The 17,491-nt window shown below is 36.5% G+C and overlaps 1 protein-coding gene across 1 annotated transcript in view; it reads left to right on the top strand.

Annotated features, from left to right (window-relative positions):
* STK39 (serine/threonine kinase 39) overlaps window positions 1-17,491 on the top strand; it is a 105,417-nt gene that overhangs the window by 76,515 nt on the left and 11,411 nt on the right. The window contains exons 14-15 of the mRNA XM_054174849.1: window positions 7,131-7,183; window positions 8,966-9,034. Of these exons, the coding sequence (XP_054030824.1) occupies window positions 7,131-7,183; window positions 8,966-9,034 (122 nt within the window). The remainder of the gene's footprint in view (window positions 1-7,130; window positions 7,184-8,965; window positions 9,035-17,491) is intronic.

A 17,491-nucleotide genomic window follows, 5' to 3' on the forward strand; every position in this document is an offset into this window, starting at 1 on the left:
ATTGGTTGATTTGTCACTTCTCATATTTTTGTGGGGGAAGCAAAATTTCAGCTGAACTCATTTAATTGATACTGTTTTACTCCAGAAGCAATTGTCCTTGCTCCTGTGGTGGGGTCAGTAAATGGCCACAAGAGGGTCCCTGGGATAAAGGTGGGACAAGAATTTAACATATGAGCAGACTTTCTGGTGAAGCCTATTCATTAAAAGCTACTTTTGAGACAGTTTGGCCAATGGCAGGAAAACTAGATAAAACCTTTGAAGATCTGCAGATTGCAATAATGCTACAGTGGCTGTGATGTCTTTCTAGTTTGCCTACAAGTTTCCTTTGGTTATGACAGTAATGTAGTGGTAGATCATCAGGAATGAAAAACTGCAGGACAATGGCATTGAAAGGGTGCACGCATCCAGGGGGTTTTCAGTTCAACATATTTAAAACATTTTTTGCCTAGGATGAGGAAAAAAGATTTCTCTGAGCCTTCCCTCAAAGTCTTTTTTATGAACTGTGGACTTACGTCTATTACATATTCCTTTATTGACTTGCTGCAAGTCCTTTGTCTTGAGTTCATAAATGAAATCACGTTTCTAGAGCTCTCTTCTTAAGTACCCCAAGCCTCCTGGCAATGATCTACCTTTCACACTTTCTAATTTAAGGAACTGAAATTTTTCTTTAAGTATTGTGGTAATTTTGTAACACTGTACTTGGAGAATTTGTCACTGGACTAATAAGTTATAATTTCTCTTCTTGCATACCTTGCATGCAGAAGCATACAAAGTAAGCCTTCACATGGTTCATCTGTTTCTTGCTCTGGTATCTCTTAGCAGTCAGGCAGGTGCTGTACTGCTTCAAAGTGGAGAAGCTGATCTGCCACAATGTGCTGTGAGGCTTAAGAAATGAATCAAATTATATGTGGGGTGGTTGTCCTCTGTGTTATTGAAGTGCTCCTGCTGAATATTTCAGGGTGACCATTTTTTAATATTACTTTTAACATTACAGTTCATTCTTGGAACAAGTCAGTTTAAGATCACTTCTGGTTTTGACCAAGCACTGAGATTTTATCACACTAATAAATTCTCATAACTGCATACTGCCCTTCACTGTATTTCAAGTACTTGTTAGAAATATTGATGTTTTTCACAAGTTAAACCTTTACCACTACTTTTTAAGACACTTTTGGGGTAATTCAGGAATAATTTTTCAGAAAAAACCCTCTAATTAATACTGCTGTCTCTGCAGCAACAAAACTGCAAGTCCTTTGCCTAATGTGTTTCCACCTGCTGGTATATGAGAGCAGGTGGGAAGTGTGAGCCTCAAAAAAGATGATGCAAGTTAATGCTGCTTTTCACTGCCTATGTAGAGAAATAGTGCACCAAGAATTGAGGTTTTAAAAAAAACCAACCACAACTGTTTGTTCCAGAGTTTGCTGTTTGACTTAGCTTGGATTGACTATAACAAGGAAAAAAAAATGAAGGACTTTTGTTTTAGCTTCTGGCATCAGCAGCTGCAGAAAGTGAGAAGGCCCTATTTAAAAGCATTAAAGGTACAGATATATCTAAAATATCTAACATTTCTATGTCAAGGAATGAAGACTTGAGGCTGTAAAGCAATGGATAGAGAGGACAAATGTTCATCTGCGACTTCTGTAATTATGAACATTGTTTTGCAGACTTGTCTGGTGGTGGCCATGTGTATCAGCTAGTGTTCTTGTGTTTCTTTTATTGCGCAACATGGGCATTATCTTAGTTTTACACTCATGTCCCAGCTGTTTTTATTAGATTGAGAACACTGGTTTCTTTTAACTCTTAAGCAATTTGGGATTGGTCACCTGTGAATAGAGCTGTCATAAAGTCCTTTCCTGCTGGAGGAGCTGTTGGCTACTCTGGAGCTGCAGACCGTTTTTAGCTGATCTAATTGTAACTAACAATTCACTTGGTGGCTGCATTTTGTAATGTACACCTGCCCTTTGTGATGATAGATGGCATACAGATGGTAAATTTTAACAGGTAACTGCTGTCTCATTCCAACAGCTTTAGCAGCCAAGTGATAGTGTTTCATTGTGACATTGGCTGGTTTTCAGTCTTGAAAGCATTGTTTGGCTGTGTTTTTCCCTTAGTATTACTGCTACCTCTTAAAGTGTATTGATGAACAGATGTGTTGCAGCTTTTCAGGGACCTGCTCTTTACCTAAGAATGTGTGAAGATTCAATGGTGGTGGCAGTTTTATATATTTAGCTTTTGAGTCCTGTAGCTTTATCTTGAAGAATCATATGCTGAAACATTTTATACTTCCAGTACTATATATGGAGGGGGATAAGTTATAAACCCATGGAGCTTTTTTCAGCAAAACTGAAATAAATGCTAAAGTTTTAATGGACTTCAAAGAACTGTATATTTCAGGATTACAGAAGTAAGTGACTATTGGTTGAAAGCATGGAAGTCTGCAATGCCTGTGATGTAGTCTAGACTGTGCTTGCTGTCCACATGACATAGTGATGGAACAGGTAGTGATGGAGAAGTGCCTGTGATACATCGTTTCTAACTTGATCTGAAAGAAGAAAATGACAAAAAAAAAAATCAGGGAATCTTGTGTCTGCTGAAATTCATCAAAAGCCATAAATGGTGCGGTTTCCATGTGGTGTATATGTGCTCTGTACTATTTCACAGGTCAGCTTTGTTGATTACCATCCTGTATCACCTGCCTTCTCATTCAGCTCCATTTATCAATCTTTGTAAATAAACCACATGTGATGATTGAACAGCTAACTCTGAAAATTCAGTAAAGAGACAAAACCTGTGTGTTCTTGGACACATGTACACCACCCCTCTTTTGGCTTACCTTGTTTGAGAAATTTTTACTTTGAGAAGGAAGAATGTACAGTTACCTAGCTGTTGTAAGATGCATCTCATCCAGGAATACAGACTTTCCTAAAGGCTATATGGAAGATGCTGAACTTTGTGGGAAAATAAAAACTGATGTTTCAGATAATGCTTCATGAGAAGTGGTGGATAAAATTTGGGGGGGGAGGAATAGTAGTAGTAAAAAGGATGAAAGGCTGCTGCTTGATACATAATCAAGCTATGCCAACATGATTTAGAACTTAATTCCAAGACGTCTTACTTTTCATGAATCTCACTTACATGATAGACATTCTGCATTTAAGGACAAAAGAAATAATGAAAATGTCTCAAATTTATGGTGGGCATCATTACACAAACATGATTTTCTATTTCAATTCAACAATGTAGATCTTTTGTCAAGGACTTGCGATGTAGCTAGTTGACTATAGCGGGAATTATGCTATGAGTAGGTGTTTATTTGATTGCCTTTAAATGTGAATGCCTGGAATCTCTTTCATATTTTAGGATTTTTTTTCAGTAGAACCATGTCAGTCTGAGCAGCTGCATAACTGTTTATTCTCTAATCCTGTGTTTTATAAACACCAGCATTATTCTGCTAAACATTTTCTCTATTTCGTATCCTAATGGTCTAAGGGTCTAAGTGAAGTTGGCGCATGTGTATTTCCTGGTTCTTTGAAGAAGGATTTTTCCCTATAAAACCAGATCTATCAGTCTTAGTGTGCGCATCAAGTGGTTCTGATGAAAACAAAATAATAATGGAGGTGTGCAAAATATGCTATCACAAAGTGTTAAGTTGTTAATTCTGAAATTACTTTAAAAAAAAAAAAAAATGGCTGCCAAGATGTCTCAGCATGCTGTGCTTTGGTGTCACTCTTAATCAAAGCTACCTGAAGGGAGGTTGTAGACAGGCATAGGTTGGTTTCTTTCTCCCAGGCAGCCAGCATCAGAACAAGAGGACACAGTCTCAAGCTGCACCAGGGGAGGTTTAGGCTGGGGGTTAGGAAGAAATTCTACACAGAGAGAGTGATTGCCCATTGGAATGGGCTGCCAGGGAGGTGGTGGAGTCACCATCATTGGAGGTGTTTAGGAGGAGACTTGATAGGATGCTTGGTTGCATGGTTTAGTTGATTAGGTGGTGTTGGATGATAGGTTGGACATGGTGATCTCGAAGGTCTCTTCCAACCTGGTCTGGTCTATTGTATTCTATTCTATTCTATTCTAAAAAGCAGTTCTGTGGAATTCGTCCTGTTGTTGCATAATGAAAAGCAACTTGCAGGAAATTAACAAACTGCAGTGTGCTAAAATGCATGAAAGTATTTCAAATTTACTGCATTTTAGAAGAGATGGGCTATTTTTATCCATGATAATCAAGGTATAAATGAGCAAGAAGCAAGTAAGAGCTATTAAAAGAGTTGGTAAAAGGTCTGAGTCTGCATTTTAAACTAGAAATAACTTCTTCACAAATACATTAGACAAACTAGGGATCAAAAAGAAATTATGAAGAAGATAAAATTATTAATCACAAAGATGCTAAGTACCTTTCTTCAAATCCTTTTTCTGTTTAGTAGAAATAAATGTCTGTGTGTGCTGCTGCATAATAAGATTGTAATGAGAGAAATGTAAAGAGAGAAATCCAACGGAACAAATTAAAGCTGCTTGGAAACTCTGCCTACAAATAAATCAACAAATCCAAACAGTTGTCACCAAAGTGTATCGATGAAACTAGCAAACTAATTTGCAGTAACGGTGTTGCTAATGAGAACCAGAGAAGTGTTTGAAAACTGGAGAAGAGCATGAGCAGCTTTTAGGAGAGAATTTGAGTGCATCTTCTGTTTGGTGGAATATGTAATGAAATAAATATTTTATGGAAATCAATAAATGCCTGGAACTTAATGCAACTGTAAGCAAAAGCACTTAGAGAGTTCTAGCAAATTAATCTTCCCAAACATCCTTTGGTTTGCTTTGCTGAGTACTAGTACCCTTTAAAGAGAAAGCAGCAGCATTTTAAGTTCAGAAGAGTTCAAAGTATAACAATTAGAGATAGCAAAGATAGATGGCTGAATACATATCAACTTTCCTTGGATTTTCGTCTTCACTTAAACAGATTTGACTCATTAACTTTCTATTTATGACTTCTCTGAAGACTTTCAAAACCTGCCTTTGTGCATTCCTTTGTGGCCTATCCTAGGTGATCTTTCTTAGGCAGGATGGTTGGACTGGATGATCTCTCGAGTTCCCTTCCAACCCTTAACATTTGGTGATCTTGCAGACAAAGTGCATCCCATTTGCATCCTGCTTGAGGAAAGAGTCTGCATCAGGAGCAGCTGCTCTTTCACATAGCTCTATTAGTCTGTTAGATGCTGATAGTTTTCTTTAGTGTTCAAAATTACTTAATATGTTTTTATATGGTGGATGTTCTACTTATGTGGGAGGTCTGTGGAAAGATAGAATCTGACATTCTAATGTATTATTTTCTAAATAGGTAATTGTAAGAGTGCAAAATCTACAGAATTCTCAGCTGGTTTTAGTGTTCACCTCTATGTGGAAAAAGATAGGCAGGCGAGAACAATTCAATATAGCTGCTAATGAGAAGCAGAACTTTCTGATTTGCATCTGCAAAGGTGTGAGATAAAGTTTTTATTCCCTTGCTTTGCTTCTTCAGAAGTGTGTGCAGGAAATGAGTATCACAGTCTGAGCTGCTTCCCACATTCAGTCAAAATGTGCCTTTTTAAAGAAGAATGCTAAACCTCTGTGTGACTTCCCTTTTTTGGAAAGTGGCAGTCCTCACATGTTTGTTAGATATAACAAATGCCATTCAGATTTTTGTGGGAGGGGAGGAAAGAAAGAACTGAGATTCATACAAATTTCCTGTTGAATAAAAATAGCGCAGTATCCCATACAATGGCATCAGATTTCTACAACAGAAGTCAATGAGCCTCTAAATCTGTACCTGACTAGCTGCATTTATCTATAGCTTTATATTAGTGATCTTGAACTCCCACAGCTCTTTATCTAGAGGAAATTTTTGGGAACCTGAAACTCCTTCATCTTTGAAGCATTCAGTATATTCAGTAAATGTATGCTTTCCATTTTAAGCACTGCATGTGGCATGCTTATTTTTCAGGGTTTGCTGTCTTGCTTTTGTCTGTGTTGCCAGTCTTTATTTTTGGTGTTCCTGCATGTTGCTGCTTTTTGACTGTAATATGTTTATAACTATTTAGCAAATGATAATAGCTGTAAGTCACAGATGATTGTGCCTACCTATTGGATCCAGTTTTCCCACAGCAAGACTTCATGGCCTGGTATGCTGAAATATGAGCCTGCATACAGTTTTCTTGCTGAGGAGATGAATAATGGACTGCAAACACATTCTGTTGCTGTTAGATTTCATGTGTATTGAGCTATTCATTGGAAAAACAGTGTGCTACATCAATTAAGTTCATCCCTGTGCTCAGCTGAGTTGTCATTTCCAAAAATGAGATGATCATCTATTTTATGAAGAGGCTAATGCTTTATTAATAGTAGAAATTATTAACTGAAATTGTAGCTGGAAATGTGCAAGGAATGAAGGCTTGAAGCACAGTATGAGTTTTTAAAGTAATTTTTTAACATAGATATTAAGTTGCTTGTGACTTTGTCATACACTGAACTGGTTAAAGCACTCTATGGGAAAAGAGAAGACAGAAGACCTTTGGCTTTTACCCTCTGTTGCTTATTTTATATGCAGATGAAACTTCACTGCCTGGACAATGGTGGTCAGTGAAAGAAGTTACTAATTTCAAAACAGCTTTATAAACAGTATTCTTCAGTGTTTAACATCTGCTAGATACTTTGTCTCTTAAAAGAGGGTCTTTGTATACATCTGATCTCAGATAAAAAGCTTTAAGTCCGAGTCAATATTTTGTTACTCCTAGAGGAGAAAGGGTAATAACACGTGATTCAGATTATGTTGAACTAGTAGAATCAATATGGCAAATTGTCTTTTGGAGGTGAAAATACTTATCAGAGGACCTTATTTTATCCTCAGGTTACCAAGGGCATTTTTCAGCTTAAATACATCTTTCTGTTAGTTTTACCCAAAACACTGCCATGAAAAATGCAGTGGCATCTCTCCAAACTGAGTGCTTTGGGAGAGCAGTGTTTTTCAAGCTGAGGGAATCCACACTACAAAAGTGCAGTTGTAAGTGCCATAAGTATTCTTTGTGTGTAGGAGCTGAATAGAGTTGCTCTGTTCTTCATTACATTTTAATGTATGCACACTGAATGTTTTTCAGGAACTCCAGGAAAGAGCTTAATGACATACGGTTTGAGTTTACTCCAGGCAGAGGTAAGGCTTCTTTGACTGAATTATTCTTTTATTGCTCAAAAAGCTATTTCAGAATGTGATTACTGCTTATGGTTAATACAAACTATCTTTCTGGAGATGGAGCTTTATATTGAACCTCATTTGCAGAAGAATAGCAGATACATGTAAATTCTAGTGCTGCATAATATGTAGTATCAGAAGACTTGATCCACAGTATACTTTATTAATTTCATGTCTTATTGAAATTATCTGTATGTTATATAAGACCTTGCATAGCAATATTTACAGCTATGGAATTTCCATTTTCATATTCAGAAAATATTGTAGGAAACATTGTATAAAAGTCATAAAATTATATCTCACAATAGTGGTAATACTTGAGTTTCTTTCCCCTTTTTAATAAAAGAAGTTCTGTTAGGAAGTATGAGGTACACACCATTTTTCAAATGCTATCTTTAACTGAAAGTTGACTTGCATCTCTAGCTTTGGTGTCATCACTAGAAAGAAATTCTGGCACTGAAACCTTAAACTGGTGCATGCCTCTAAAATGATATTGGCTTTACAGTACTTACAGCTGTAAGAACTCTTTAAGTTATGTTGTTTGAGGAAAACCAATTATTACTGGGATAAAATGTACAGGATGCTGATATATTGAATAAGGAGGTGTCATCCTTGTTAAATAGCAACCCTTTGAACTATGAACACATTGAATGTTACTCAGAAGTCAGTATTCACTATCTTTAGAAGAGCCTTCAAAGAACTTCCACCTAAAAATGAATCCAGATTGAAAGAGGTGCCTCTTTCCCTGTAAATCAGTGTCTTTCATGTGCAGTAGCTCTGTGCATGGATATACACTCTGTTGTCTAGATGCATTTCTCATTGATTTTGGCAATAGTTAATAGTAGAAGAGATCTGCCACTTAATTGGGCACAGAGCATCCTGGTTTAGTCACTTGTCAAAAGAGTTCCTTAGGTACTCTCTAAGCAGTTATATAAGACATTTGGAATTCTTAGTTCAGTGAAACATACAGGATACAACATACCGGGACTGTTCCTAGTAGTCAGTCACTGAGGCAGCTATAATTCATCTTCAGAGCTCTCCAGAAATTGCATCTAGCTCAGCAATAATGTTTGTCACCTGTGTGTGTTTCTTGAGGAAGTGATGCAGATCTGTAACACTGCTTCCAGGCATGTGTTTCACAGCAGTATTTGGGTTTGAGGCCATATTACCTCTAAGCCCTTCAATGCTTTTAACCAGGAGCAAGTTCCAGTCACCACCACACAGGTACATGGAAAACTGATCCAAAGCGCTGAATTTGCTGGATCACAGCACATAAAGCTATTTTAAGCATTAAGCTCAAAAAATAACTTTATGTAACTCTTTTTCCCTACTGGTAACAAACAAGAGAGCCTATATAGCATGCCTCTGTCTAGATATGCAGAACAATGGAGTGAATAAAGAAAACAGTGAAAACTACACCAAGACATTTTCTCAGTTAGGAAAATACTGAACTTGTAAACTGTGTAGGAGTATGTAGTTAGATAACAGAGAAGAAATGCCAGTGGCCAGGAAAGGTCTGTAGGGGGTCCACAATGAACCAAATCATCACCTTGTGTTTTGCTGTGTGGAGGCTGATAAGATAATTATCTGTTTTCCTCCTAATTAAAGATGATTTTGAATTCAAGTCTGCCTCCATGGGTGTTTTGGAACTAAAGTACATTTTTGTTAGATTACATTGGATGACTGATACTTTTTGTTGTTTTTTGTGAGCTCTCACACGTACTCATTTTACCTTTTGGACAGACACAGCAGATGGCGTTTCTCAGGAGCTGTTCTCTGCAGGCCTGGTCGATGGCCATGATGTAGTTATAGGTAAATTACATTTTTGTTTGCAATTATGCTCTTGTGACAAGTTTGTGCTAAATGGATGTAAAAAATGGTTTTTTCCAATGCTGATTTTAACAAAATCCTTTTTGTGCTAATTTTGCTTTGATACATGCATAGTTCAGTCAACAAAGCAGTTTTGATACCAGTTCAAGGATTGCCATTCGAAGTTTGGACTCTTTAGTGGTATGAGAGAGATGATATAATACAGATCTCCTGTAGGATTATTTACAATTCAGTGATTGATCACTTTTGTACTAGCTTATTGTTTTTGTTTAAGAACAAAATTTCAGTAGGATTTTGCAAGGTGTGCTTTGGCAACTCTGAAGTTAGTAAGTACTCCATTCGTGGAAGTAGAAGCAAGCCAAGGTTCAGGATCTATGAAAGTTGAATCTAGAAATACTATTTCTATGATGAAATAAAAGGTAATGAGAAATTTCAGGCTACTGAGAGGAAAGACACTTCCCTTGTTTTCTGTATTGTGCTTCTGTAATTATTTTTATTTAAAAAAAAATTAATTCAGTGCTTGACAAAGATGATTGATTTGGAAGTGCTTAGTTCCTTGCTTTTCTTCTGGTTGCTCAAAACCAGTAGATACATAGCTACCAAGATAGAGAGGGAGCTAGCAGATACTAAATTTTTGAGAACTGAATTGAGGAATGCTAGCAAATCAATGTTTGTGTTGAGATCAGACAAGTTCCTATGAGTTAGTTTACACATCACTACCAAACTTCCCAGTGATATGGAGAGCATTTTACAAATTCTTAAGTTCATCTGACTTGCCTGGAAGATTGTCTAAATACCCTACAAATGTACTGAGAATGTAACTAAAGAATTTCAGAGAGAAGCCAATACTTCTGTATTGCTTTTGTACTTGGTTTTGTATGTTCAGAACATAGGTTAATTCTATCTCTATGCCTGCTTTTAATTTCTAAGAAAAAGTATTTAAGGAAAATTTGCATATATTATCAGCTAGCAGGCACTCTTAAATCACTTCTACTGTGCTGTTACTATAAAGGTTCAAGGAAGAGGGGTAGCTTAGCCTTGATTTGTTGCCTTTTAAACATTCGGTATGAAAAATGTCATTACCATACTGCCGCTGATGTTTTTGTCAGAATTTTCACTGCCACAAGATACCTTACTTCATTAGAAATAATAAATATGTAATTTTTTTTTTTCTGGCTAAGAGAAGAGTTGTTATATCTTGGCTATCCCACCTGCCTGAGCGGTCAGCTAGCACTTGTGTGTTGCACAGAAGTCAAGAGTCATGGCTGGAGATGCTGCAGTGCAAGTCCTGCTAGCACCCAGTAAAACCCCTTTTCCCTTCTTCACTCTTCCCCTTTTTCCTTTGCTGAAAGGTTCTCTTCCAAAGCAAAGTGGACTTTTATGGAAATGGCACCATAAATGGGATTTGTTACCATCTTTCAGGAGGAGTGATGGAGAAAAGGCAAATGAAGATAGATATCCCTTATAGCTTTAGTGATGGGCCTTTGGTTCTTGAAGAAGCACAAATATTTAAACAAATAAGGTTCTCCCTAGCACACATGGTTGGAGACACTATCTAGTTAGTAATCAAAGTTTATTTCCTTGCTTAGTTCCTGCTTTGATTTTTAGCACTATGATGACAGTCTGTTCTGTTCTATATATATGGTATTTAAAAAAGGGAAATCAACTTTCTTGTATGTAATGAAAGCATTCAACTTGAATTTAATCTTGCTAAATGTAACCAGTTGATACATCCATTTTTCTGTGATATAATTTACCTTGAGTTCCACTCACAGCAATTCTTGCATGACTTTGTACTGTAGTTTTCCCTTGTATCTGCTTCACCTGTGAAGTTGTTAAAGTTTTGATATGTTTGGAAGTTGTTATCTTCCTAGTTAATAATGACTTGGGAGTTCTTATTTTACTGAAAGGCAGGTTCTGCAAAATGCAATTTACTTTCTATCATAAAAAAAAAGTTAGGCAAGTTAGAATTTGTTTGTGATTTTCTTTGGGAAACCTGGCTAAATGTTGTGTGGGTATGGAATAAAACAATTTGCATGCAAGCAGAGTATTGCAAATTTCAGAATTTCACTGTATCAATATAGTCAAGAAATATTACAGTCCCTTAGTTGAAATCAATAGGTCGTAGAAGAGAGCAGATGGTACTTAAAATGTAAATCTGCTTACAAAAACTAATTTTCTGTGTGAAATGATTTTGCCACCTTGTTCACATGAAATCAAAAGGTTTAAAGATCTTACATATAGGAAGAGGTTAGTAGTATAGAAGAGCTTAGTAAACCCGCTTTGCCAGAAGAACTGATTCCATTAGCTTCCAGATTGAAAGCATCTGATAAATAACCTCTCACATTTCAGCTGAAGCATGCAGAAATTCAGCTTCTATAACACAAATGAAAACAATGTCTCATAAAAGGTGTTCTCATAGTTTCGTTTAATGGATCTTGGAACTTGTAGAGGCTTGGAGGAAAAAAGAAAGGTTGAAGTACTTGTGCTTATGTTGAACTCAACAATTTGTTGGTGTAACAGCTGATTTTCTGAAAGGGCATTTGAACAGAAGTCAGCAAAAGCTGTTGTGGTAATTTTGGCCATGGCATACGTGAGCTGAAGCTGTTAGCAGCTACCAGATGATGTGTAGGTTCTATAGAATATACTGCTAAAACATCAACATACTTCACCTTTTGAATCTTGCTGGATTTGCTTCACTTAACACAGGCTTCCCAGGAAGATTTCCATTCTGATAAGTAATAAGTTCAACTACCCGTTCTGCAGTGAAGCAAAAATCCCACCTTGCATGTTCAGTTCTGGCTACAATTGACTGGTTTCTGTTCCTATTGACAGTATCATTGTTTCATAGGAGGTCCCTAGATAAAGGGAATGAGTGCAGAGAATGTTGTTCAAAAGCAGACTAGAGTTTGCATTTGCAGGGGAGAACGAACCTTGGAGCTGATATGTAGGCATTGGTATCTAGTTATTTTTAAGCAGGATCAAAATAGCTGTGTTAAATCATATGAAAGGTCTGGAATATTCTCAAAATACATTTTGAGATGAATATGTCTCTGTGTGTATGTGCTGTGTATGTATATTAGCTAGTGAACATTTATCCAGTAATGCTTTATTATATTTTGATACTGAGAAGGAAGCTCAAATCCTGTCAAGTGAGTTCTGTTAAATCACAGTTGCAATCTGATTTCACTGGTGTATACAGTGTGCATATAATTTCAGCAAAGCCCTAGGCTATCCTTAATCTTCTAGAGGCCTTGCTGAAATTTGAGAACCAGAAGGTGTATTTACAGATATTAAATTGTAGCATATATATCAAAGAATACTTCCCTGCTGGAATACTGCTAAAATAAAAGCCTTGATATCCACACCATCAAGAAATGCAGTTGCCCTTTGCTATAGTAATGGTCCTTTATTTCAGGTAGTTTTATTTAAAAAATACCTGTGAATTCTTTGGGCATCTTGGAAGATGGACCTTCACTTTTAAATACACCCAATATTAACTGTGTGTAAATGGATATCTGTCTCTGGTGTTGGAGTCAGACCTAGGTATCCACTTAGTAACCAGAGAAACACGTTTCAGTCAGAACAAAATCTTCCTGCTGGAATGCCTAATGTGATTAGAAGAACTGAAAACTCCACAGATTGTATTTTGAAATAAGATCACATTTTGAAAGTAACAAGCTTTTTCATCAACATTGTAAATGGTTTTGTAGAAGTATGAATACAGTAGATGCCATAATAGTTTGTCTAAGGTTTTTAAGGTGGTTGGATTGAAGAGGGGCAGGGAATAGCCTTTTTATTTGGTGAAGTTACCATGGTGAGTAGACAGGGCTTAAGTTGGAATCTAGATTTTTAAAAAATAAAATGGCTGTGGATGGGTTATTTGTCCATGAATGCAGGGAGCATGTTTCTGACCAAATCCAGAAGGACATTATTTCAAGGGATGTTAAATAGTAAGTAACATGAATGGTTCTCAATCACAGTGTTAAAGCATTTGAAATGGAAACAGCTGGCTGTCTTACAGTATTGTATCTGGAATTCTGAAAGTATTTTCATACTAAAATGGAAGAGGAGAAAGTTTGTTAGCACACTGTCTGTAACAACATCTTAACACATACTGGCACTGATAATTAAATTCATAGAAAAGCCACAGAGTTACACAGTGAATATCCTTCTGTTTTTCTTGGGTTTGCTATACGTTTGCTTATAGCTGCTTTGCTGCCTTGTGAGATAAATCATGTTTGAAACTGTATGAAGTGATGCCTTTTGTTCAGGTAATTCCTGTTCATCATCTTCCTGTAATCAGAAAAAGGGCTAGCACTGTATGAGTAGAAAACATTCTGCATTGATTTATGTCTTCAAAGAGCTGCAATGTTGCTATGGATAGGTGACTTGGATAGCACTACCATTTGAAGGCAGCAGTTTTTTGAGATGCACAGATATTTGTAATCTTTGAGGGAATTTGTTAAGGAGTTTTGTTTTTTTCTTGCATTTGTTTGTTCTTCTGGTTCAAACTGAGCAAAATAACTGGATTTTTAGTTAAATGTATCATGTTTTAATGTGTTGCAAAGCTCAATGTGCCCATAAACTTTCTAATGAAAAAATGCCTTTACAGACACTAACAACTTCAAATGATTGACTAAATACTTTATGTCTACTTTTCAATTTATTATCCAGAAAGGAAACTTACAGATATAATGAAAACCTGACTGCATTTTAAGGCTTTTTATAGAAGCTCTTGTGCCTTCAATATGTGCACATAACTCTGTATCTCTTTAGCAAGATGTGCACATGCATTACAGGTAGGAGAGTATCTCTGAGATCCCCGGGGCCTAACTAAGGATTTAAATATTTCAACACATCTGACTCATTTAGAGCTAATGCATTGAAGGGTGACTCATAATGACTAGACTGCTGGGAGTTCTGGAAGCTTGAGGTGTACCTGCAGGTAATCAAGCTTTGCATCTAATTGTGCCTTCAAAGTTATTTTAGCTGTAGGTAGTGCAGATGAAAAGGTGCACTTGAAAAAGTATATTGTGTGAAGCTAGCAGGTTTCATGCAAGTTTTCACCTTGCTGAATTTTCACTGTAGTGGAAACAGAGATCCAAGGTGAAAAAACCCCAGTTATTATGAGAGGTGAATAATCACTGCTGCTGTAATGGTGGATTGTGGCAGAATTATAAATGTATGCTGTAAAAAATTCTTCAAGTGTGCAAATTGCACTCTACATATATATGTGTATTCATGTCTCATAATAAAAGTTGTTATCTTACAGCCATGATCAAATAAATAATAATTTTTAGTTAGTTCCTTTTCTCAGCATACAGTCCACCAGGTCATAAAATCTTAGGAGTGTGTTCCCTGCCCTCACAGGCCTGAAATGTAGTTCTGTGAACTTGAATCAGAAATTGCAATATAAGTAATGTTCCTCTTTTCAACAGTAATTTAGCTGCTGTCATTTGTTTTCTTGGCATTCACTTCTCTGCAAGTGTTTGGTATGTCAGAACAAGGATTTACTGAGGTTCTTCAGACTAGAGGTAGTCTATTTGATAACCTAACTCCTGTACGTCAGGGAGTCTTTTCTAAATAGATTTTTCCTTGTTTCAAGTTTCAGATATGAAGTATTGAAATAGCCTGGCTGCTGTTTCATTTTCTTAATAGTTTTGTCAGAACAATATCTATAATTCATAGCAGAACTCAGGACAGAGGGAGTTGTAAAGATATGATGGGGAGAGGAGATTACCAAGTAATAATGAGCATAGCAGAATGTGACCTGCCTTATTTCTGAATAGACCTACATTTCAACTCTAATCCATCCTGATGAAGGTATTTGTTATACCTGTCTTTAAGATCTTGAAGTCTGTCAAACTGTTGTCAAAACCTTTGTCTGAAAGGTAGTACTTGCTTTCTGCATTCAGTCACTGGCAAATAATTTTTTTCAACCTTATACTCTGACAAGTTCTTTTGTATAGAGAATTTATGAGCACAATCTATTGTCATATATCAGGCTTGTTAAATATCCCTGCTAGCAATGTTGGACATCAGTTCTAGATTTTTCTTTTAAATGTTCATTTGAGACTAGACTGAGGTTTAGAATGCTCAGTATCATCACAATGCTTTTCTTAAAATGAAGGGCAAATTGTGAGATCTCTGTCTAGGAATTACAGGGAGGAGTATATAACTTACCCCATTAGACATGTGCGATGTCAGGGTCTGATGAGCATTTAAGTATCCAAATATATATATATATTCTACTTACCTTTTTATAACACTTCATTTTAAATGTGCAGTGGCTTGCCTAAGTGTTCTTCACACATTCTAGGGAAGAAAAATCTAAATTATTAGCCTTCTATTTTTTTCATAACTTTCTGGGGAAAGGTAAAATTTTCCAGTTATTTTAATATTTTGATCAATAAAAACAGTGTGACAATTTCAGTTTGGGTTGTTTTGTTTTGGTTTGTGTGCATGTCTGTCCTGCTTTCTGTGGTGTTGGTTGGTTGGTTTTGGATTGGTTTGGTTTTTTTGGTATGTGTTGTTGGTTGGTTTTTATTTTCACAGATTCCAGAATGTAAAACATTACCATGGAATCAGATATACATACTCAATAATTAAGAATTTAGAGGTTTAATAATGTGTTCCTGAACTTGAAATAGGTATCTAGCACTAATTTCATTTTCCATTTTGATGCAGTGCTCCTGTTTCATAAAACACATTGCTTCTGTTGTGTGGGAATTTTTCCAGCAGCTGCTACCTAAAGAAAAACTAAATCTTACATATTACTTTGTCACCCTTCAGTATTTCTCCGTTCTTTATGCTTTATGTGCTTCCTGTGCTTGTAAAGGTTAATGAAGAAACATGTCCCTCATGTCTCTTCTGTGTTTTTGCCCGTTCCACTCTTGAATAACACAGCATAAGTGGTTAGTTGTTTGAACCCACTGTTTTATTCCCTTCCTCCTTTTTTGGAGCAAGATATCCTGATGCCAAATTGCTAGTTGTGCTATTCTTTGGGAAGTGATGATTATTTTTATTATTTGGTACATTTCTTCCTTATGCCTGATACTTTATGTCTATGTGAAACAGCATATATTCCTAGGTTTATAGTATTAGGGCTCAGAAACCATATGAACCACAGGGCTCAAGTGGTTTTAATGGCTACTTTAAGCTGTGAGAATTGCGCTGTTGAATTGTAGTTGTGTTCATAAGGATGCTGTAGGAAACCTATTTAAGTCTCCCAGTCTTCAAGGGAGAACTGCTTTGGCCTTCTGCTGTCCTGCAGCTGTCCTCCTTAAGCTATTTTTCTGATTTTGAAGCTGTAGATCAAACTGATACTGAAGTATCAAATGTGCACATGGAGACAGTTTTCACTGTCTATATCTAATGATTCAGCAATGTACTGTGAGAATTGACAAATTTGTGAGGCTTAATCTCCCTTTGATAAATTCCTAATGACAGCCTGTTCATAAATAATATATTTCTAAATGTTTTTAATGTTTCTGCCTTAGCAGGGTCCAGTACCTTCCTCAGTAAAGAAGCCAGGCTTGCTGTTGATCTTTCTATTTTCTTTTATTTCTTCCTCACAAGAATTATATCTAGCTCCTTGCAGTCCTCTAGCAATAAATTCTTGTTATGTAGCTATCACAGATCTCAAAATGCTTTAGTATCTCCCTTACTACAGTTCTCAAGCAATGCAAACAAAAGGGATTTTATGGCTAGTACCCTGAATGGGTGAACTAATGACTACACTTGAAAGGTCTTTTGGACCTCTCTTTGAAAAGGCTTTTCATTTTTCATGCAGGCAGTTTGTGAACTATTAGATAATATTGGATACAAATAAGAAAGTCAGTGATCTGGAGTAGCTGTTACCAAAAGCTCTAAAAGCTGATTGCTTTAATTGTTTGCATAGTACACTAGAATCCAATGCTAGCAAGTTTATTTAAATTAGTTTTTAATTTTGTTCTGAACTTGCAAGTGCATGAAAACTTCAGTCTATGAAATATAAATGAATGTACATGTTTCCATGAACCTCTTGCAATATGTGAAACCATCTGAGGAGTGTGCACCCTGGTGAAGGGTCTGGAGAACAGGTCTTATGAGGAGCAACTGAGGGAACTGGGGTGATTTGGTCTGGAGAAAAGGAGGGTATGTTGGTCTCTTCTCCATAGTGACAAGTGATAGGATGAGAGGAAATGATCTCAGGTTGCACCAGAGAAGGTTTATATTGGATATTAGAAGAAACTTCTTCACTGAAGGGGTTCTCAAACACTGAAATAGGCTCCTCATCACTGGAGGTGTTTAAAAGATGCGTAGATGTGGTTTTAGGAGACATGGTTTAGCACCAGACTTAGTAGAGCCAGGTAATGGTTGGACTTGATGATCTTAAACGTGTTTTTGACCCAAAATGATTCTATGATTTTATGATAAATTTGGCTCTTTGGAGGA

The sequence above is a fragment of the Dryobates pubescens genome, chromosome 2, assembly GCF_014839835.1.
Source record: "Dryobates pubescens isolate bDryPub1 chromosome 2, bDryPub1.pri, whole genome shotgun sequence".
Lineage (NCBI taxonomy): Eukaryota > Metazoa > Chordata > Aves > Piciformes > Picidae > Dryobates > Dryobates pubescens.